Source organism: Nelusetta ayraudi, unplaced genomic scaffold, assembly GCF_046127955.1.
Source record: "Nelusetta ayraudi isolate G7.1 ecotype Tasmania unplaced genomic scaffold, CSIRO-AGI_Nayr_v1 ptg000063l, whole genome shotgun sequence".
Classification (NCBI taxonomy): Eukaryota; Metazoa; Chordata; class Actinopteri; order Tetraodontiformes; family Monacanthidae; genus Nelusetta; species Nelusetta ayraudi.
Window position 1 is genome coordinate 1,506,677 of NW_027466113.1, and position 22,506 is coordinate 1,529,182.

At 45.0% G+C, this 22,506-nt stretch overlaps 1 protein-coding gene across 1 annotated transcript in view; it reads left to right on the forward strand.

The window, feature by feature from the left end:
* gask1a (golgi associated kinase 1A) overlaps positions 1 to 22,506 on the forward strand; it is a 37,131-nt gene that overhangs the window by 8,942 nt on the left and 5,683 nt on the right. The window contains exons 2-4 of the mRNA XM_076040691.1: positions 8,896 to 9,855; positions 10,280 to 10,714; positions 21,475 to 21,597. Of these exons, the coding sequence (XP_075896806.1) occupies positions 8,896 to 9,855; positions 10,280 to 10,714; positions 21,475 to 21,597 (1,518 nt within the window). The remainder of the gene's footprint in view (positions 1 to 8,895; positions 9,856 to 10,279; positions 10,715 to 21,474; positions 21,598 to 22,506) is intronic.

Here is a 22,506-nt window from a genome sequence, read left to right on the forward strand (position 1 = left end):
TTCATTTTTTTTGGGTGTCCAAAGACATTTTTTTTCTTCCAAACAGGACTCCTCGGTGCACCTGTGGTAACTATAAATTGCCTTCACTGGACAGCCACTGCTTTATAAAAACCGCACCACTTTCCGTTAGAACCACGTCCCTCTGGAAAGTTCATCGCTGGCTTATACTCTGTCACATTTCACTGTCGCAACGCGGCCCTTCCTTCTGGGAGGGTCAAGGAAGCTGCAGGAGCAGGTCAGAGGTCAGAGGGCTGCTCGTGTTTCACTGGATGGATGGAGGGTCTCCGTTTCATCAGGGGTTGTGGTGGAAGTCATTGGACACAATTTTACCGCTGGATGGTGAAAGGTCTTCACTCTAACACAATGTACGGCAGTCTTTTCTAGCACATTGTAGCTTCCTACAATTGTAATTTCCAGCTGTGTGAACATTCACTCCTGCGAGTTCGTGCTCATGTCTTATATATAGCTTGATGTTCTTTCAGCTACTCCACATTTCATTGATGTGTTCATTCTACTGGGCTACTACATTTATCGCTTAGTTCCTTTGGCAGCGAAGCCGTCTGTTTGATAATACCGTGTTTTCAACTACATTTTCTGCCCGCTGTGGAAGCTCCGAGCGAGCTGTGGCATTACGTGTCTGGCCTTTGGTTTCACGGGGTCTGTCTCACTGAGCAGTGATGCGGCAGCGTCGCGCAAAAAGATGTGGAAAGAAACGGTCATGCTGGTTTGGAAGTGAGCTGGAACTAAGACGGTTAAAGAAACAAACGAACATAAACTGCTGAATGATGAATGGGAATGTGTAAATACTTATGTTGATGTCGACTAGATTTCTTCACACTAAAAGCACAGACTGAAGGTAGTTAAAGCCATGAGCCATGGGTTCTGTAGTGATTCAGTTTGACTTAACGTGATTTGATTCTTTATCGATACCAAACGTTAGCACACCAGGTACTTTTTTTTTTGTTTTTTCTTAAATCAAAAACTGAGTTTATTTAGTCAAGGACATCTTAGTGCTCACAGTTAAAGGGATGTGAAAAGACAATTTTTAAAATTGCGTTTTGAAATTGACCAGGTGCAATGTGCATTTACTTTAAACACCATTTTGTTATGCAGGCCATTCTCAAAGATACTACCCTAATTAAGTTTTCCTCCACAACTGTTGATCCAACCTCATAGTTAGAAAATGACACACAGTTACATGGACCCTTGACAGGCTGTGCTATGCCATAATGCCTGTAATGCATCACCATACCCATTCATTCAGAAGGATTTAGACCAGAAAGCACTCATAAGAATGTTGTCTTTGCTAGACTCTCTCTGGTGTACACGCCAAATAGGTTTCTACTATCTGTCCACTTGATATCAGGCTGCTTTGTAACGCTGTCCACCCACTTGCTAATACTGTAATTAAAGATAATTAAATCAAATGTCAAGACACAAATGTCCCAATGATTGATGACTTGCAAGAGAGAACATCACCAGAGCTGCATCAAGAGCTCATGCTCCTCACATCTTTCTAAGCTGCCATCTCCAGAAGTTTTCCCTTTAAATTCGTTCTCGCCCTTTGATGCAAATATTTCAGTCCGCTCCGCGTCGCCCAGAAAACACGTTGCAGTATTAATAAGACAAGATCTTTAACTCTTGTCTTCTCTTCCTATGGCTGAAGTGCGTTTGAAATCGCCCGCGCGGAAACACTAAAGGGTTTCCAGCAGCGATCTCCCTGGAAAGCTCCCCTCCGTTATTTCACATCTTTCATGTGTTGTCGTCATCCCCCGGACTCGAGCAGGGGGAGGAACGCGCGGCACTCGCTGAATACGATCTACACCTCCCGACATCAGTTTGCTTTTGTTGCGCGGCTTTTGCATGTCTTTTATCTTCCTTGGAAGCGGCGCTCCCGACTGTATCACTGCGTGAACGATGGAGGGAAAGAGGCGACCTGACTGCTTCCATTATGGTTCGCTCTCGGCTGACAGGCAAGCTCTGACAGCTAAAGGCCACACAGGCACGCTCACGCACGCACACACGTGCACACACGTGCACACACGTGCACACGCACGCACGCACAGTGTGGCTCCATTTCTTTTTTCTTTGAATCTGCCTGGTAGTTGTCTGCCTCTGTCGGCTTTATCCTCATTATTCAGTCTAAGATTCAATAATGATCTTTTGTTTGAGAACAAAAAATAGATTCAAGATTTTTGCACAAACAAACAGCCTTGGCACATAGGGATTCTTGTGTGGAGCCAAGTTAAAAAAAAAAAAAACGAGCTAAAGAGAAAAACACGTCTCAAAATTGAAAGGTGCTTAAAACGCTGAACAACAGTAATAAAATCAAATAAAACTGCTGCCGCATCTGAAATGTAGAACCATAAACTAGGACATAATCAATTCTGTGAGTGTGGGTTTTGAATACACGATAAGAAACCTTCCCTCTACATACATTAATGTTTGATTGTGTTTGACTGAGCATGTCACTTCAGTGTTGTTCAGTCGTACAATATGTGGGAACAAAACTTGAAAAGTAAAACATATTTTTCTAACCGCTATTTTAACAAAATTCTTCAAGAGATTTTCTCTTTAGCGTTACTGTGGTACACTTGACTAAAATTCCATTTTGTGCTCTGTTGGTCTCTATCATCTCTTAACACGTCTTAATCTGGCCAGTAGCCCCAGTCTTATTGTTCTCAGGGAAAGGTTTTTTTTTTCTCTCTCTCTTTCTTCAAATAGCTGGACAAGTTTAAAGGAGGAGTTTAATCACTGGTACCGAGCACCGAGCGGCTCCAATTGTGGTGAGCTTTTCTGAGCCAGCCTCAGTTAGAGGGAACTCCAGCTCCACAGACACACCAGCCAATTCACACACATCACAAATTAATGCAGACTCTTCCGCTGGTTAAACTCAGTGCTTATTAATGTCCCATGTTCAATGTCTCCATGCAATATGTTGCTTTTACTTTTCTTCCATTTGGGTTCTGCAAGCAGTCGCATTGCACTTTACCGCACAGTCACAGAGCAGCCCATCTGTACTGGTCCTACTGGTCCTGCTGGGATTGTTGCTTTTCATTTTCATTTTCATAAATATTCCAAAACCTTTTCGTTCTTACAATGAGAGTGAGAGAGTACGGCAGGAGAAGATGACTTCCTCATCCAGCAGTGCCTATTGGTCCGGTTCCATTCCTATATTTGGGTCAGATTGCATTCACACCTACAGGGAACTGAACTAGGGTTCACTTGGAAGCACTAATTCCAATCATTTTTGGTTGTTTATGATGTGCTGCTGACCTCTTGGCCAGGTCAAAGAGTGAGCTCTCAGTTCCAACAGGACTTACATGGTTAAATAAAGGTAGGAGGGAAATGATTAGCATTCTGATGTCAGCTTTGCAATATTTCAACTCCTGGCTATCAGCAAATGTTAGAATGCTAGTACTTTTGATTCCTACTATATGCGTTGGGCTCTGCCTTTCCCATGCCGGTCTGTGGTCCAGCCAGAAGTGCAGAGCTGCTGGCAGACATATTCAGGAGGAGATAGATGAGGACTTCAGGGAAGAAGTGGGAGCTATAAGCGGAAGGCGGATTCGATTGATCTGCAATTTATCATCGGAGTTGTGTGGACTGTTTCAACAGATCTACCTCCAGTTCGACTGCAAATTCTGAGTCCGTGCGAACAGTGTGGCTTTCAAAATCTTTGAATTATTTGTAGGAGCCTGGTGCTTGTTGTACAAACTTTTAACTGCAGATGGAGTGGGTAACTAGCTGCCTCAAAAGCTGCAAATGAGCCACTAAGGGGTAAGGAAAAGAAAATTGTTTGGCCCAAGTGTGCAAGGCAGTGACATTTTCAGGAATCGTCACTGCACGTATGAAAAACACAGCCTCACAATGTGCAATGTTCTACAGTGTCAAAAATCGACAGGCTTACAACAGATAAGCCAAATAGTTTACATTCATTTGTCGGGTGTGCTCCGGATTGGTAAGTGCTGTGTAACCTGAATTCGGTTATCATTTGTTCATTGGTTGTTTTTACGATGCCCAATTTTGCGCTCAATTGGGCAATGGAAAAAACGGATAACGGGCGATTATATAATTTGGATACCCAGATTTGAGGCTTGGCATGTAAGCTGGAAGTTTTGTATTACGTCTGTGCTAGAAATAGCAGCAGACATCACAAAAATGAACACCTTTGTGTCTTTCAGACAAAGTGATGCTGAGACCGGAAGAGATGAGCACAGATAAAGTTGGTTTTATCTGCAGATATTGGTTTATTATACACGGACTAACATGCAGGATTCTCGACATCTCTTACTCCATGTCACACACAACACGGCCTGGCACTGTCCTCCATGCTACAGCACCCCCATTAGCTCGAGGAAGATGCCCATTAATACGCTGATGATGTCCTTCTCTCCAGGGACTACAGTGTCTCACAGATTGAATTAAGCCAGACTGTGTGAACCGATTATTCTCCAAGTCTGTGGATCTCCTTTGATCCATTTGCAGAGATGCTTTGTGTGTCCGTGCATCAGCGGTTGAGAGTGTGAGTGTGAGTGTGCGTGTCCTGGCTTCGTGTGCGCTCGCGAATAATTGAAGTTAGCCCAGACAGAGACCCTCTGACCTCATAAACTTCAATGGTAATTCCAGCTTTGATGCTTCTATTACGGTAATCTTGACTACCAGCTCATTTAGACACTGGTTTGTAACAGAAGCTCTCAGAGGACCTTCTGTCTGCTCATTTGCATGGCGGCCTACATACTTTCTAATGTCCCAGATATTATCGGTCCACACTCAGTAAATCCCATGGCAGAAACTCAATGGACTGAAACTCGTTGAGGTGTTGAAAGATGGCTCGCAGAAGTTCACAGTGAGCAGCAGAATAGGTTGGTTGCGTGGTTGTCGGTGTTGCTGGTGTTTGACTACTGTGATTTTCAGACACCACGATCTCTAGAGTTTACAGACAATGGAACCCAAAAAGAGAACATTTTTATTTATAAATATAGTAGTTGGTGTAGCTGGATGGAGACCATAGAAAGGCAAACGCAGCTCAACGACTGAAGTGTTCAGGATAGCTGCTATAAATGCGCAACCAAAGAGCTTAAAGCCGCCTATCGATACTTTATCGTTTTGTATAATACGTTCTTATATGATAATATCTAAATCTTACCTATAATGCTACAACAGAAAATATTATGTTGTGTTTTGAAGAGTCTACTCTGTTGATGATGCACTCTCCGTGTATGAATTGAAGCTTTTAACAACAGCTTAAATACCAGATGGTTGGTGAATTCATTTCTGATTCGGGCAACTCATCTGAATTGCACACTGAGACCTCGAGTGTGTGAACGCAGCTTCCACTGAAGTTCCGCCTGGGAAAAGGTTCCTCGGCGAGACAGTTTAATGATCGAGTTTTTCCAAGCACCTATAACTCCTCCCCTCTGCCTACGGCCCGCCGTCTGACTTCAGCACCTGCAGCGTGTCTCGACCCACTGCTGCACGTCTCCCCTGCAGCTCTCAGCTGGATGGGGAGGGGACTTGAGGAGGAGACCAGAAGACACCTGGGCTGTCAAAGCAGGCATGAGGTCGTTTGGGTGGAGAAGAGGCGTTGGGGGCGGGGGAGGGGCAGATGCGTGTGCACGTGTGTTGTGTGCATATTTTTATGCTTTGCAGGATTTGTCTTAGCTGCTGGCTGTCGTCGGAGCAGCGCCGTCAGAGCAGCGGAGCCAGACAGAGTGGTGAGACCGCACACACAATTAGTCTGTCAGGAGGAAAGTAACCTTGAAGAGAGAACCACAGCGTGAAATCTTCAGCTTGTCCATCAGGGTTTGGAAATCAGATGAAAAGATTTAACACCGTAGAACCTAAGGGCATTTTTTGATATTTTTCTGTGAGTCTTGTGTGTCTTTTAGTCGTTGACGACAGAAATGTGTTCACACCGTCGCACTGTGGAAGACCTCATTTTTACGTGTCAACACAAACGTGGTTTTAAAGCTCTTTTTCTGTTTTCTGTGTCTTTTTTTGTACCTGGTCAGAGTCTGTGACAGCATCATCCTCACAAAAGCGGCACAACTGACCTCGGTGCGCGAAGCGTTTATTGTGTTTGTCTCCAGCTGTGCCTCTGTCTCCCCTGCCTTGACCTTTGCCCTTGGCTGAGACCGCCCGTTTGTTTGCTGTGGTGTCGAGGTGTCGAAAGCAACGGGGCTTTAAACGGTAATCCGCCGTGTTGACACGTTCACGCTAAGCCACGCTGAGCCGCACATGTGTGGACGCTAATTAGCGACGCTCGGCCCAAACAAATTATGGAGGGAGATGCAGGATGGAAGCAGAGGCCGGCCGGTGGTTTAAACACCTGTGAGGGTGTTTAGTTCACATTTAATAATCACTGACTTGGGGTCTTGCTTTTGTGTTAACAAGCATACGTCAGGATTTCACAATATGCTCTGCATGCCATGATATCTGGTGCACCTTGCCAAGACAAGGTTGGAACCAGTTTGCCTTCAGAACCGGCTCACCCCTGGGTAAATTCAATCCTCAAAGAATAAAAGTATGAAAATGCCAATACTGAAATAAACACATTTCAACATTATTTTCACACTGGTGTTTACCGCCACTTTATTCTTGCTTTTACAAATGTGTGTGTGTGTGTGTGTGTGTGCACTCAACTTCAACGTGAAGAACTTTACTTTCCTACGTTCTTCATTCTTACCTCTCTTCACATTTTCACATTTTAATCCATCCTTCAATCATTACCTAAAAATAAAATTTCAATCTATAAATATCACCAGTCATACGCAGCAGTTTTTTTTTTTAAGCTCTCGCATCCAGTGACAGGACAGCATTTCATCGTTCCTTCATTTAGAACGTTTGCATCTTCAGGTCCAGTTTCCGCTCTTTTGTTTCACTGCGGTTTTAAATGCACTCCACGTGTCAGATCTGGGGCAGATCTGCTGTGAAATCCCACCCAGCGGCGTAAAATACATAGATGTCATTCCGGGGTCAGCGTGGCCGGTCCCCTTTGCAATGATTGCATTTATACAGCGTGACTTAGCTCCGCGCCAAGTGCCATTGCGGTAATAATTCGATGGCGTCGGACCACTTCCAGAGCTCTGAGCTCCTGTGGACTGATTAGTATTCAGTGTGTTGTCTTTGTCTGCGAGATGCTACAGATTCAATATTATCAGCACCGAGGCGCTCCTCATTGAGGGATTCTCAAGTGATTCTCACTGAGAGCCTCTCTGGGGAACTTCTGTGGGGGGAAAAAAAAAACCCAACAAAAAAACAAAACTCAAGAGTGTTAGGATGCGTTCGGCTCTCTCAGGGTTAAACAGGACCAGGACATTCCAGTGAGGTGGAAGAATAATGGGATCCTTTCAGGTGGAGAGATCTGGGAATGTTGTTAACAGCTCTTAAAACGGGGAGGACGTCTCATGGGTGCGCAGCATTCCTGCACTCAGAGTTCACCTCAGTGTGGGAGAAAGGAGAGCGACGAGGAGGCGGGTATCTGGGTCAGGCTGGTGAGAAATGAAAACGGCAGCTGCTCATCCTCAGCTTTGTTGGCAGGCCAATACACCGGAATTGGACATTAAAGGCAAAACTGTGAAAATGGCACAAACTGCGCAAGGTTCAGCGCAGGTGAACATGGGCAGAAGTCATTTTGGTCCATGATTTTCTCTCGTACACTACGGGTACATTGTCGCGTTTAATGAAAACCATTCGCACTGTCTAATTGAAAGTGATTTAGAGAATTCCAAGTGTGCAAAACACTAAAGGTTGGCTGCTTTAAAGAGCCTAAAATATAAACCACCATGCTTTGTTTACTCTTATATGGTTTAGCACAACATAACCAAGTGATTATGATGCATTCAACTTCTGTAATAATGGCGGCATATTGCACACTTGACATTCATTCTCTATTGTCATATTCAATTCGACATTGAAGGCAACAACTCTCAAAGCCATCCCATAATGTGTTCAGCACGTACTGACTGATTTTTGTCCGCTAGCGAAATTCTCAGAGCATTTCAATAGATTATTTTATAAAACTGGTTATAGTGCAGTTTAATGCGAGTCAGTGACCCCAACATTTGAACAATACTGTGTGAGTGTGTGTGTGTGTGTGTGTGTGTGTGTGTGTGTGTGTGTGTGTGTGTGTGTGTGTGTGAGTCTCGGCCACTGTGACTGCAGAGGTCAGATGTCATAGTGGCACATTCCAGCACTAACAGGTTTCACCTTTGTAAAACTGCAATTGTATTCATTTGGTTTGAGGCATTAAATGAAGGAGGTGCCTGATGTTTCACTGCAAGCTGAATCCACTTTAAATACGGAGCCGTTGCCTGAAGTTCCCTCGACCAGATTTGCCTTTGAGAAAGGCCTTTCGGCGACGACGCGGCGACGGCGGAGTGTGTAAAATGTGGCTTTATCCCTCACAGCGTGCTCGTTGTCGCGCCCGGACGTCAGCCCCTGAATTATGGACGCGGCACAATCGTGTTTGTCTCAGCTGGCTGAGTCCGACTGTGCTGAGAGCCGCTGGAAATGCAGAGCAGCGGAGCCGACGCGAGCTTCCCGCTGCGCAGTTGTGCGCGTTTGAGCTGTGCTTCCTCTCCGTTGCTGCTCCGCTTTTCCTCACATTTCCATTAAAACGCTCAAAGGTCAGGCAGCGCTCTCGCGCTCTCGCGCTCTCGCGCTCTCGCGGCCTCCGGAACCCCGGCACGGTGCACGGCGGTGCGCGGTCCAGTTTTCTCCCTCATTTCTCTGCGAGGAGTTTCGACTCGGGAGCTCCTTCCCACAAGGTTTCAGTGCAGCCTCGGGATTCCCAGTGCTCCAACATGTTATATTTTTTGTTAATAATCATGTTTTTTTTGGGGTTTCCCTGCAACTTTTCTTTATGTTTCTTTTATTCTTTACATCTTGCAGGCCTGGCAGTTGCGGTCCAAAACCTGCTGCGGCCAGAAATGGCTGCTCCTCCTCCTCTGCCCCGCCTCCCTCCTCTTCCTCACCCTCTGCGTGATGACGCTGACCCTCCCCCTTCCTTCGCCGCCTGGTGACGGCGACCGACGTCCGTCCCGGGCCCTCAGCTCCGCTGGCCGGTTCCCGGGACCCCGGCTGGGGATCGCGGAGCCGCCCCCTCCGAACGCCGCCCTCCGGCAGGCGCACTCTGATATCCGACGAGGGGCCTCAAGCTCCTGGAGAGAAGCGGCTCCTAAACCTTTCAGGGTCCGTGCAGACCCGTACAGGGTGGAACACAAAGGCCAAGGCTTGGCTGCTAAGAGGAAGGAGACGAACGGCGCCGAGCGGCAACGTCTCAGCAGACATCAGCGATCCAAGAACAAAGGGCCAGAACCTAGAATTACACCCAGTAACCGCAGCACTGCTGCGAAGAGTTGTCATCCAGCAAGGAGCCAAGGAGCAGAGCAGCACGCAGGGCAAGAGTCAAGACATGGACGTGGGAACACCCGGAAACTGGACGGGCGTCACAAGGCTGAGAAGAAACAGAGTCAGCAGCCGAAGAGGTCGAGCAAAGCCAGCAGGGAACATCAGGCTGTTGAAGAGGCCTCCAGGGATCCACCACCGTCTCCCCATCAACCTTCCAGAACCAGGGAGACCACTGGGCCGCTGGGCCCCAGGAAGGACTTGCCCAAACTGGACGAAGCTTCGCAGAGCGGACCGTGTCTGAACCCGGCGGTGCAGGACTTCCCAGAGGGCGACCGCAGGCCCATCCGGGTCGGCTCGCACCTGCGGCCGCTTCCCTGGCTCAGCGAGGACGACCTTGAGAAGATGGCGCTGCTCGCCGGCGCCGAGGTGGTCAGCAAGGTCAAGGTGCCGGCGCACGGCCAGGTTCTGCAGGTGGCGCTGGAGCCCCGCGGAGCGAAGCAGGTGACTGGGGGGCTTGGTTTTGTTTTCGATCTGGACTGACTTCACAGAAGAGCGCACCACTATATTGTGGCTGCAAAGCATAGCATTGACGCACTTCCTCGCTCTTGGCTGCCACCAAAATATTAAAAGATATGTTTTTCTTCTTCTTTAAAAACAATTACCATGGATATTTTCTCATTCATGAAACTCCAGAACAATTCTGTTGCTTTCCAATAAACAGCACCAGAGCCTCAGTCCACAAAGGGGTGGGAAATTACTGGGTGATTTATTAGTTTGAGGTGAACTAACCATTTAAACCAGATCTCTCATGTGGCCTTGTTTTAGAATAACGTTTTGGTTTGGTAACACACGACATGCTCATTGCTGTTAATCGAGGCACTAAAATGTTGGATGTGATCAAATGGTCCGTTTCTCTTTTGTGCAGCCACCATTAAAGAGCTCTTCATCCCAGCACGGACCCGACCGCCAGCGGGACGACACTCACAGCGAGCGCTGCCTGCAGGGACGCTGCTCGCTGATCAAACGCACCGAGGACTGGTTTGAAGTGTTTGCCTTTCACCTGGACAGGGTGCTGGGGCTCAACAGGAGCCTCCCCGCCGTGCTGCGCGCCTTTAAAAATGAGATTCTGCCCTATCGGTACATCAGCGGCACCCCCAGGCCCGCTGTGTGGTGGGATCCGGACATTCAGCACCTGGCCAATAAGGACAACGACCAGAACTCGGTGCCGCTCAGCTGGCTGCAGTACCAGGAGCTGCTGAAGGTCCACTGTGGAGCTGATGCCGACCTGAAGACGGCGCCGTGTGTGGGGATTCAGCACTCGGAGTGGGGGAGGCTGGCGCTCTTTGACTTCCTGTTGCAGGTAATAAGATCCTTTCACCTTGTAGCTTTTGTCTCACACATGAGTCCCGAAACACACAGATGAACGCAAACCAGAAACACGTGTATTTTACTCAGAGATGGCGAAAGTATTGACATTCTGTACTTGAGTAAAGCTTTGGATACTTTTAATACCAATAAGTGATGTTATTTTCAGCATGTTTATTTTTCTTTATGCTGAAAACGTAGTGAACAGTGACCCCAAAGCTGAGTTACTCGGTAAGATATCATCTACTTTCATATTGGACTACACAACAGCGTAGTTCAAATAGCTCCACTTCAAGCAACTAGAATGATAGCAACTTGGTTATTTTTATCCAAAGTTGTATCTGTCGTATGCTTTAAAAGTAACAAACATGTTTTTCCAATGTAAGAAGAGAGTACAGATATTTGTGTACAAAAAAAGTTGCAGTCACAAAGTATTTGTACTTCGTACAAATTAATACTGCATCAGTATTAATGAGGCGTGAATGAATAATAGTTTCTATGTAAGCTCTGAGGGGGCCTAAAAAAGCCTAACCTAAATCCCAATATTGCCACATCGTTGCTTACAAATGTTTACTGGCAAAACCCTGGTAACTGAAGTACTCTGTACTGCAAACATGGCCGTGCAGCGAGTTTTTCTAGTGGCCGCTTGAGGTACTGCAGCCAAAATCCCGTGCGGCCCCAGAAAAGCTTTTTCCCCATAGACCGCAATTCAAAAATAAACGTCTGTAAAACGGCCGACAAGAAGCCTCTGACCAAAATCATAGTTCTTACCAAATCTTTGTATTGTCCATTTTTAAATTGCAGACTTCTAATCTCTCTACAAAACAAAAAACAAAAATGTGATACATTCTGAGTTGCAGAGGCACGATGGGAAGTGACACAACTGCACTCACAAGTAAACCCCAGAAACCAAAGACCTTTTTTTTTCGGCCTTAAGCGCTAGCTCAACTCTACTGAAATAAATGGGCCGCTGTCCTGGACGTCTGGTTTTCGGCGTGTACATTGCAACAGCTGATGGTGACCACCTGGCACGTCCTTGACACCTTGTGAAATGCCAGTTCTGCTGTCAGCGTCAGATAGAAGGGGGACTCACTGGGGGAAAGTCTTTCGCTTTCCCGCCGCCTGCTTTCTCTCACTACAGCACAAACTCCCAAGTAGAAGTGCATGAAAGGTCAATATTCCCAGCACTTGTTTTCATATTCGACAGAAAAAGCACGACATTGGGAAACGGCGACGTCTGTGCCACAGCATCTCTTGCGTGGCACTGTTTTTTTTTTTTTTTTTTTTGTTAACGTAATTTATTCAAATGCTTGCAAATGCACATGGCTGCCATATGCACAGGATTGTGTGCCAGTTGCTAAAGTGGCGCTTGAGATGTTAATGAAATTGAGTCACACCGATAATGAAAAACACAACGAAACTATGCATGGGCAGAGAGGAGCAGCGGCGGAGGTGCATTAAGAGTGTGTGCAGTCGCAGTCGCAGTCCAAAATTATGCAGTCAGGTACGTAATGATGCAGCCATTTTAATGAGATAACGACAGGAAGCTTAAACCTCTTTGACACCTGGAACGGGTCAAGCAGTAGACTTGGTAAGTGCAACAAAAAAAAAAGAAACTTTTTTGCTAAATCCCATGTGTGCTCTTTTTAGATATTGTTGACTGATGTTTTGTTGTCTTCTTTTGCATTTATTTGTCTCTATATAAAAAATCCTAAAAAAAACCCAAAACATTTTGCATAGCTTTTCTCATTTATATTTGCAAAACTAGATATTCCAGTATTTATTTTGCGAAAATGTAATTTTGACAAATATGGCTATTATCCACCGGCTTAGGTGAGTGATGAGATTGTCATCTCTATCTATTAATAAATATATTATCTGAAGATAGTATCACACTTTGTCCCAGACCATGAACTGAAAGACTATTTAAGATTAAGATGTGATAATATTTAATAATAATAATAATGATAATAATAATAATAATAACAATAATAATAATAATAACAATAATAATAATAATAATAATAATAATAATAATAATAATAATAATAATAATAATATGAAAGTTGTTGAGCAAATGAATTGCAAAGTATAAAAATGATACGCTTTTCAACAAGTTCAGAGTAGACACGTCATTGGATTTCCCAGAGGCAGGAGATAAAGATCCATGTACATGTCTTGGATTCTCCATCAAAGCATACAAAACATACGGTTCTAAACAGCTGCTTTTAGAAGGATACAGAAAATGAAAAAAAGAAACATTTCTTGTCTCTCTTCTTCTTTTATGTCACACACACACACACACACACACACACGGACACACCAGATGTCCTTGCTGGCAGGGCCATCAAATGTAAATTAAGGCTGTGATAAAAGACCATCTTTAAGTGAATAAGGCTCCACCTGACCTCTTTACAAGAAGCACAGAGCCGTTAGTGTAAATCCTCCCTCTCAGTAAAAATGTTTCCCTTTTTCCTTGGAGAGAACTGTGCATAGAAAAGAGGAGCATCAGTGCAGCATGTACACCTATGTGAGCGGGGCATTAATTGCAAATGTAACCAAACAGCAGCGTTGTTTATCAAACGATGTTTACAAAAGGGGCAGTGATGTGATGTGATGAACAAATGTGTAAAGGGGGGGGGGGCTTTGTGTCTGGAGCTTGTACGTCTGCATGTAGGTGTCTGCCTGGGTTCTCTACGGACACTCCGTCTTTCTCCTACCGTCCAAAGACCTGCACATTGGGCTAGTGGCCGTTGTAGGTGTGATTCTGAAGCTACGATAAAACTGCCCACTTTACCAGGATGTATCACACCTTCACCCCAGTAGAGATAGATAGATAGATAGATAGATAGATAGATAGATAGATAGATAGATATAGATAGCCCCTGTCACCCAGAGATAATAAGAAAATGTACGTGTGGATGACTCAACGATGTTGGAATAAAGACAGTTACCCTCGAAAAATCATAGAGAAAATGGTCTGTCATGTAGAGTCTGGAGCTGATGAAGGTCTTTGCCTTCCAAACGTACACGATCCCTTTAGAGCACGATTCCGAGCCTCATTCTCAATCTTCATTCTGTTGCGAATCTGTCCCATATAAATGTGTTTTTACACAGCTCTTGACAGAACTTCCACTGATTTTCTGTATGAATTCTATTGTAGCAACTTTGGAAAGGAAGTAGACTCCCAAAACTGTGAAATCTGGGAGGTCGATCTCATCTCATCTTAGGTCGAGCCAGTAAAAATAAAGACTAGCGGTCATCCGGGAACCTCGGGGGCTGCAAGCATTTCATCTGTTATGACAGGCGATAGAAACAGATTATCACCTACAACGTGGGATTAGCGCAGTTCAATTGTTGTGACAAGCCGAGTGACAACTGGCTGTCCTGGCCTGGTGTGCAGGTCGTGTCCACCTGTCTGTCTGGGTGACAGTTGTTTAGAATAATAAATGTTTTGAACGCAAGTGGCAGTGTGATGATGTGTAAATTGCACATCCCATCTCAATAAGAAGCTACATCCCTTTCAGTGCGTCAAGTGTATTTGGAGCCACGTTGCACAGGTGGAAAAAGCTCGCCTGGCCTTTTCGCGTTGAACACTCTCCAAGTGCTTACTTCCAAGGTTCACACAAAGAGGATTTGACTCGCTGTGTTCGGGGGGGGGGGGGTTTCAACCTCTTTCGCTGTTGGTCCGTTCAGCTCTGTTCACACTAAGGATCGCAAACATCAGACTCAGCCACAGGCCAGTTGGGCAAAAGTGGCTGCTGCAATGTACTTGTGTTCTGTTCATCTTCGAACATATAGTCCTGAGGAAAAGCCCACCAACCACGATACCCCTTCATTCTGGGGAAGTCAGATGACCTTAAAGCAGCACCTCGCTCAGCACTGATTAAAAGAATGTAGAAGATAAAGGCACATTTTAATACCCAAACTTCAGAGGGGAAAAAACACACAATGGTTAATTAATCCTTAAAGAGGCAGAGAGGTGCGCTGTCACAGCTCTGTCCTCTGTCTCCACCAAAGTCATTTGTTAATCCCAAAACTGGCACTCGTCCCGCCGGTCTCCCCTTTTTCATCGCAGTTTGACGCAGTATTTGTTCAAAAACGTGCCTGCACTGACAAAATGGCCTCAGAAAAAGGCTGCTGCCACCAGTGACTCGAACCAACCGAGTCACTGGAACAGGAACTGGATCAGTTGGCAGAGCGGCTCTCCTACTGATTCAGGGTTGAAGTAATGTTGAGGTGTTTTTGGAAAACACATCCATGGACCAGTCCACATTGTCCACCACTGTTTAGTTTTCTTGCCCCGTGCCAATAGAAGCCAACGTCGTTGTTTTCCAAGTGTCGGTATCTTTCGTTAAACAGTCAACCACAATGCTATGCAGTACAATGTGATAAGAAGATAGAGACACAGGGGAAGAAGGAAATATAGAACATCATTCACAGCAATGTTTGGTAAGCCATGGGAAGCATCCGGAAGCTTTGTTTGTCAATGATTTACCGAGCATGAGAAAGAAGAATATTTTTTCTAATGATTACAACCAGTGAGTAAAACTGAGAAATTCCAGCACTAGTCTCCTTAAAATTGTGGAAATGTAAGATTCTCTAAAAACTGCTGGCATTTTGTCTGGGTTGGTGGATTCACACTCAATCAAAGAAAGCTATTCAATCGCTCCGACTGATGATGATGACGATGTTGCTGACTTTAATGACGATGATGATCTTAGCCGCTTTATCTCAGTTATCGGCCGTCTCGGTAGCCCAGTCGACAGCTCATTCGAGGGCAACGCAATAGAAAAAACATCTGAGGTTAGTCTGTGTCAGAAGGCAACTCGTCAGTGCAACGATTCTGTAAAAATTGAATGGCACGTAAATTGTAATAAGTCACCTTGTGTTCCAACACAGTCAGGACATGCCCAGTAATTGCGAAACTCAATTCATTCTGGAAAGAGGAAAACAAGTGAATCAGCAGCTCGTCAGCAGCAAACCACAAATGTGAGAATATGGTGTACATCACGTCATACCTCCAGGCCGCATATGGCAAATTGGCAGTCTGTGTTATGCGTTCCTATTATTATGGCGTGGCTCCCTATTTTTCTCGACTTACAGAATGATTAAAAGGTGGCATTCGCATGCGGGGAAGTGCATTTTTTAGAGCAGCCACTACAAACAGCGGGAGAGAGGCAATCGTCTGCGCACGGTGGAGTGCACACTCAGAGCTGCACACGCTATAATCCTATTTACAGCGCTGGGAACGCCGCTGTGATTATCCAGAGAGAAGAGCGTTTCAGCCGAGTTCAGCCTGAAGTCAGTATGAAGTTTCCCGCTGCTTTAATGGAGCTCGGGACGGAAATTATCTCTCCCTATAAACGCAGAATCTGCACTGAATTATTCACCATCCTGACATGATTGAAAGCGCTGAACGTTGTGTTTGTTAGACCCTGCGGTGCCATGTCAGCACGTTCATTCACCTGCGGGCTCACCGTCAGCGCTTCTCCGTTATCAGTTCCGGGCTGGCAGCAATGAACTTCATGAAAGGATTTTAAATTTATCAGGAGGAGCGGTGAATGACATCAGCGATGATGCCTGGTGATTTTGGAAATAATCGCCTGTGAGTCAGTGGGGGATCGCTCTGTGCCAATATCAGATGGCCCTGTACCTTTGTATAAAGCAATAAGAGCTGGTGTAAGCAGAAGCAGCATGGCTTCATTTAGTGGATTACCAGACTGTGTACAGTACATGCTGGAAAAGTGAAACATGGTCGACTCGAGTGCAACTGGTGGGTGGAAAGGCTAAATACAAACAAATGCAAAAATACAAATTCAGTTTTCGAGACAAAAAATATTAGTAGTGGGCGGTCAGGGCAACCAAGGACTTCACTTCGAGTTTTAAGTTGAAATTTTGTGAATAAAGTCGAAACTTTGTGAAAAAGATGAAATTTTATGGATAAGCCATGTTCCTCTTTTGAGGTGAGAGTAATATCTAAGTAAATGTAAATGCGTTGTGCCTTCGGGACTTTCCATTGATTTCATTGATTTTGAATTAAATGTATTTGTTTTTCTTGTTTTCAGAATAAAGTGAATTGAAGTTTTTTTTTTCATTTTCAAATCTGTAAAAAAAAAAAAACTTAATTGTTTGTGTTATTGAAAGAAAGAAAACCATCAATGATTTAGTCATGAAGGGAGAACAATAAGCATGTTTTCTTGTAATGTCGTAATAATGCAGTGTGATTCTGAGATAAAGCCGTTAGAAAGTAATTGGCCCCACAGGAGTTGTTGTCTTTTTTAGATGAGTGAATAGCAACATGAGAAATCAGACGGCATGACATTCCCTCTGTCAGTAGATAAACAAATAAATAGAGCTAATCACATCCAGTAGGTAACATTTAATCTCAGCGGGACACTGAGATTAGAAAGATTAGACAGTCAATTGATATTGAGCACCTTATTCTGCTAATGCTAATGCTAATGCTAATGCCTGTTTGCAACACTGGCCCGTTCAAAGCTCCCTGATTTCCCGCGAGGCTGTGCTGCAACACGACGAGCCGAACCAAGAGCTGATTAGTGTTACACAACCGAGCAGCACGATCAAACAACTGACTGATGAGTCAGCTGAGAACATTTCTCTTGTTTTGTGTTTACATTTTTTTTTTTTTTGTCATGGCGTATTGATTGCTTTCCATTCCTTTGAAATGTCGGGTGTGTGTCCCAATGCAGTGAAACGCTGTAAAATGTAATTCTGTTAAAAAAAAATACCCTCGTGGTAGCATCCAAGCTAACCTTAAGTAGCACAGTTCACACTAGCTTCTTGGTGTTTTGGGCGTGTCTTTAAAGGGATGCTTGATACAGTCAGCACTGAAGCTGCATCAGCTAATTAGCTCGTGACAAAGAGTTCAGGTCAGCTGTGTTTAGAACTAGTGCTTTAAATCATGTATTTAGTTTTCTCAGCTACCGGTCACATCTGTGCTTTCGTGTTGAGCCGGTGGCCTTGCCTCCCAGCTCCACTGCGCACTATTATTTCCCCATTTCACCTCCTCAGCGGGAGTTCAGCCCACACTCACGCTGCCGAGGCCGAGCAGCACGCTCCTGAAGTGTCCGCTGCTCCTCTCCGTCCACACACGTACACCTCAGGTGTATGTAAAACCCATCTACTGTGCGTGCGTGAAAGGGGGAGGAGAGGGGTGGTATCGAATATGAATAACCCATGAGGCAGCTCTCTTTGCCAAAAGTCAATCCCTGTAACAGGGCCAGGCTCTAATAGCCTCCTATTGATCTGCTGAGAGCCGATGAGGGCGCCTCTGAACACTTGTTCCTGCCGGTTCCCCCTAACACCTCCCTGGGCTCTGATAGCCGGAACCAAACACCAGAAGCACAGGAGGAGCAGCGTGAAGGACACACCTGCAGACACACACACACACAGACACACACACACACACAATGGCAGTAGAGGACACCCGAGGGGAGGTGTGGGAGGTGAGACTAAGTACAGTTTGAGTGCAGGTTTTTCCAGAATCAAAGCTTTGTTGCTTTAGGCTGCCACAGTGCACTTCCTGTCGGAGGGCCGGGAGAAAAACGGACCCGAAGGCCGAGCTCGCTCGCCATGACTGCCGTGGGTTCAAAGGTGAGGTCACAGCCAAAGAAAGTGGCAGCTGCCACCTTCGTATCCAAGGCAGGGCGGAGCAAAACGGCCTCATTCGTTTTCCACGGGAAATGCTGCTACGCTGATGACACTACGTTATATTTAATTGTCAGTTTTGGGATTGTGGCGTTAATAGAGGTATGCAGGCGGCATGCATGAAGATAGCTGGCCACATTGTCACAGTGCAAAAAGTCAATAAAGCGAGCGAGCGGAGGTCAATCGACAGGATCTCATTCTTGCAGAGCTCTTTATTCAGTCAGAGCCAGCGAGGAGTTACAGCTATCACATTCTCTTTATTCCCCTGGAATCTGGGCAGCCGTAGGCGCCTCGTGTCATTCACAATTCCCTCCCTCGCCCTTCGGTTGTGAAATCATTTTTTAAAAAAAAAAGAAAGAAAGCAAGCTGATGTGTGGAGAGATCTTTAAATTTGTAAAATCAGGGGTCAGAAAGTCAAATCCCCTGAATATTAATGTACTTGTCCGCGTTAACGCTGGCAGTTCGATAGAGACGACACTGAGAGACGGATGGACGCAAGCGTCCATATAGACAGCATTTGCATTCACGTTTTTGCTCCTCTTGACTTGGCGTTGACAACGGAGTGCTCTCGTGCCGCAGCCTCAGTCAATATTGGCTCGGTCTCCGCAAGGCCTCTGGACCCGACTACACACTCGCTGCACTTCAGTGTGGGATGCGGCAGGAGGGTGAGAAGCCCTCTGAAATCCCGCACTAGCGTGAGGAAAGAGCGAGGCTGCGTCGCTGAAGAGCCCCCCCGAGCACCTTCTCCAGCCTCTCTCCTCTGATTGGCCAGCTGGGGGTCACCTGATTACTCCCCCCCCCCCACTCGCTCTGCTTTTGTTGCTCGCAAAACACACACACACACCCGACATGTTTACAGAAGGAGAAAGTAAACACGCAAAGCACTCGGCCGGCGAAACCCTCAGGGTGCATCTCAAGGTTGCCTCACTCTTCCCGCATGTGTGTGTGTGTGTGTGCGCGAGTCGGCGTTGCACTTTCACACCGGAGGATGTGTCACGCGGCAAGAGCCTCCTCCTATTCTTTACCCAGCATGCCTCACAATTCCTAGAAGCAGTGCGGACGTTGCTGTGCCTTTACGTTCAGGCAGCACAGCAGTGACCACGGTGAAACATCCTGCCATTTATTGGTGAAATTTAGGAATTTGTTTGTTATTAAATAATCAGCAAACACTTCATTATTTGAAAAAATAAATATTTTGATTTTAAACCGTTCAAAGGTGGCGCATATTAAAAGCTGGTCTTGCAATCTCCGTTCAAAGTGTCACTAAGAGACAAAAAGTAAGTTGACCAGATCAAAAATTTTCAGCCACATTAACTATTTAGAGCCAGTACAAAGTGAAGGTTCTGATGAATAAATTCATGCCGAGCGATTCATTGCTCTCTGTTGTGCTGTTTTAGAAATCATGACTCAAGGCTGCACTTCACTTCGTCAGCAGCAGAAAAGTCCTGACAGACTTTTGACAGAAGGTGCGTTAAGGATTTATATGAGAAACAAGTATTTTTCTTCTTGGTTAATTCATTTGCTTGCGCATTGCTTGTTTGAGGAGGTATATTGGTTTGAAAAGTGCAATTTTTAAATCTTCAAATAGTCTTGCATCGATCTAAAATGAATAACAAAACATGTTGACGGATTCTTTTTGTTCTCACTGTTGCCGCCGTAAAAAATATAAAACTTGAGATGGTTTCCGCCCCACCCCTGTCCCGCCCTGCAATGTCCGTGAGCCTCTCATCACTGTGGAATGTAGGGTTTATGTGCTGTGGTGGTGGTCATCTCTCATCTCTGCATGTTAAGTATTACCGGGTGGCTTTTTGTTGTAAATATGTAAATAGAAGTGGCTGCGCTTGATTGAGAGGGAAAGGAACACAGTTGTCCTAGGAGGCTACCAGGCTGGAACATCTGCAGTCTTAAAGGGATAGTTCAACATTTTGACAAATTTGTCCTAGATCCGTGCTCCCTATGGTCATGTGAGTTGGTACATCCCCTTTAATTGTCAGTGCATGTTGCTTTGAGATTTGAACAGTGCAGGAATCCTCAACTCAGTCCAACTGCTCCAAAATGGAAAAGTTGGGACCTGACCACGCTATGAAATGATAATACTCTATGTGATTATGTAACTACTACACATGAACCAAATACTCCAAACCACTTTCTCGAGTAAACCACAGGGCGGAGTGACACAGTACCACCACAGACAGCACTGCAGTTGCTTACATAGTTTTCGGCTCATACAAATAAAGTTCTGGGTCTCAGTTAGACATTATCATTACGATCCACTATAGTTGCAAATTTCTCCTGGAGATCAATGAAGTATCTATCTATCTATCTATCTATATATCTATCCATCTATCTATCCATCTATCTATCTATCTATCTATCTATCTATCTATCTATCTATCTATCTATCCATCAAGTTTGTCAACCATGAGCAGTTGTCGGCTTCTTCCCAACAAACAAAAACAACAACCAGTAATAACTAAAGGGGATGTACCTACTCATATGAGTTATGTCAATAGGCAAATATGCCAAAATGTTGAACTATCCCTTTAAAGATCTGCTGAGCAGATGTCTTGCAGGATGGATGGAAAGTACCCCAAACCACAGGCATGTCCTGAGGTATCACAAATGCTAACTGGTTATTCCATATTCTTGGCCACGCTCGGCAAGTGGCCAAGGCTTCACGATCGCAGCTCGGCCACTCTTTTAAATACCAGAATGGACCCAAAGCTTTCGCGTCAGACCAAAAATAAACACGGAGAACTGGTTCATTCTGTTCCTCCCTACTTATCGCTTCATATGGTAATCTGTCATCTGCTTCTGACCGTGGCAGCCAGAAGCAGAATTTTTTTGCATGAGTCTAAATAAAAAAAAAGGCAAATCTTTGTTTTGGCTGCATAATGTTTTGAGACATTTCCATAAACGCTGCGATTTCCCGAATGCCAGAACCGGATTGGAGCGCTAGTGGCGCTCGGCCAATCTGGCATTTATTTACACCATTAAAATCAAAACAAATGGTGATTATTTGTTAGCTCGAGCTTCGTCCGTCGCAAAGGAACTCAATTTTTGTGTCTTTCCTCGCTGGCGAAGGTCCACGACCGGCTGGACAGGTACTGCTGCGGTTTCACACCTGATCCGACCGAACTCTGCATGGAAAACCTTCTTCGCAACAAGTGCGGGAGCCCAAAGGACCTGCTGCTGGTTCACATCCTGGTACGTATCGCTGCGCCGGTTTCATTCAAAGACATAAAGAAAAATTGGATTTCTGCCGTCATTATTATCAGTTTGTTTTTCAGTGACCTGCCAATATTTTCCTCAGCAACCTGATAGTTCAGAAATAACTGGGAGTCGGGCCAAATCCATCTGGTTTCCATCTTATGATAAAAGACAACTCTATCAAAAATATTTAAACAGCTGATTATATTTTTCCCCCGATCAAAATATTTTAACCATGATCATTTTTCTTTTCTTCACTTTTCCAACTTTTTCACCATTCCAACGCCTTATTCTTTTTTTTTTTGCTTAAGCACTTGCAATACATATAACATGACAAAGAAATGTATACATTACTACTATCACAGCCAAAAAAAAAAAAAAGTTTGGCGCTTTATGTTTACAAGTCATCCTCTATCTGACATCGTGAGGCCGGATTGTGACAAGTGAGAGTGCATGAAAAGTAAACTTCCACTCGCGAGTGTGTCGTTCTGTTACTGCCATCAGGAGGAACGGATGCAAGGTGCAACACGTGCAAGTCATTAGTCACAGCACGTGTTGCAGGTGAATTCGGCTGGGAGGTGATGATTATGTGTGATGTCAGTCCACAGCTAGAATGTGCAAAAACAGATTTTATATATATTCTCCTATGTATGAGAACCATTCTGAGGGCGAGAAACCAAATTACTTTTAATAGTCTGCGAGTGTAGACTTTTAGTCATGTATTTTATTGGCAGTATATTCAGCTTTTACCAATATAAAAATCATAAAGCAAGCCAAATTTTACACACTGGACCCTTAAACAAGCGTCAATTATGATATTCTGTTCATTTAGGTAATGGTGTGACACTGAGTCAACCTCAGCAACAGAACTTTTCACTGCGGCTTGACTCATGTGCGAGCATAAAG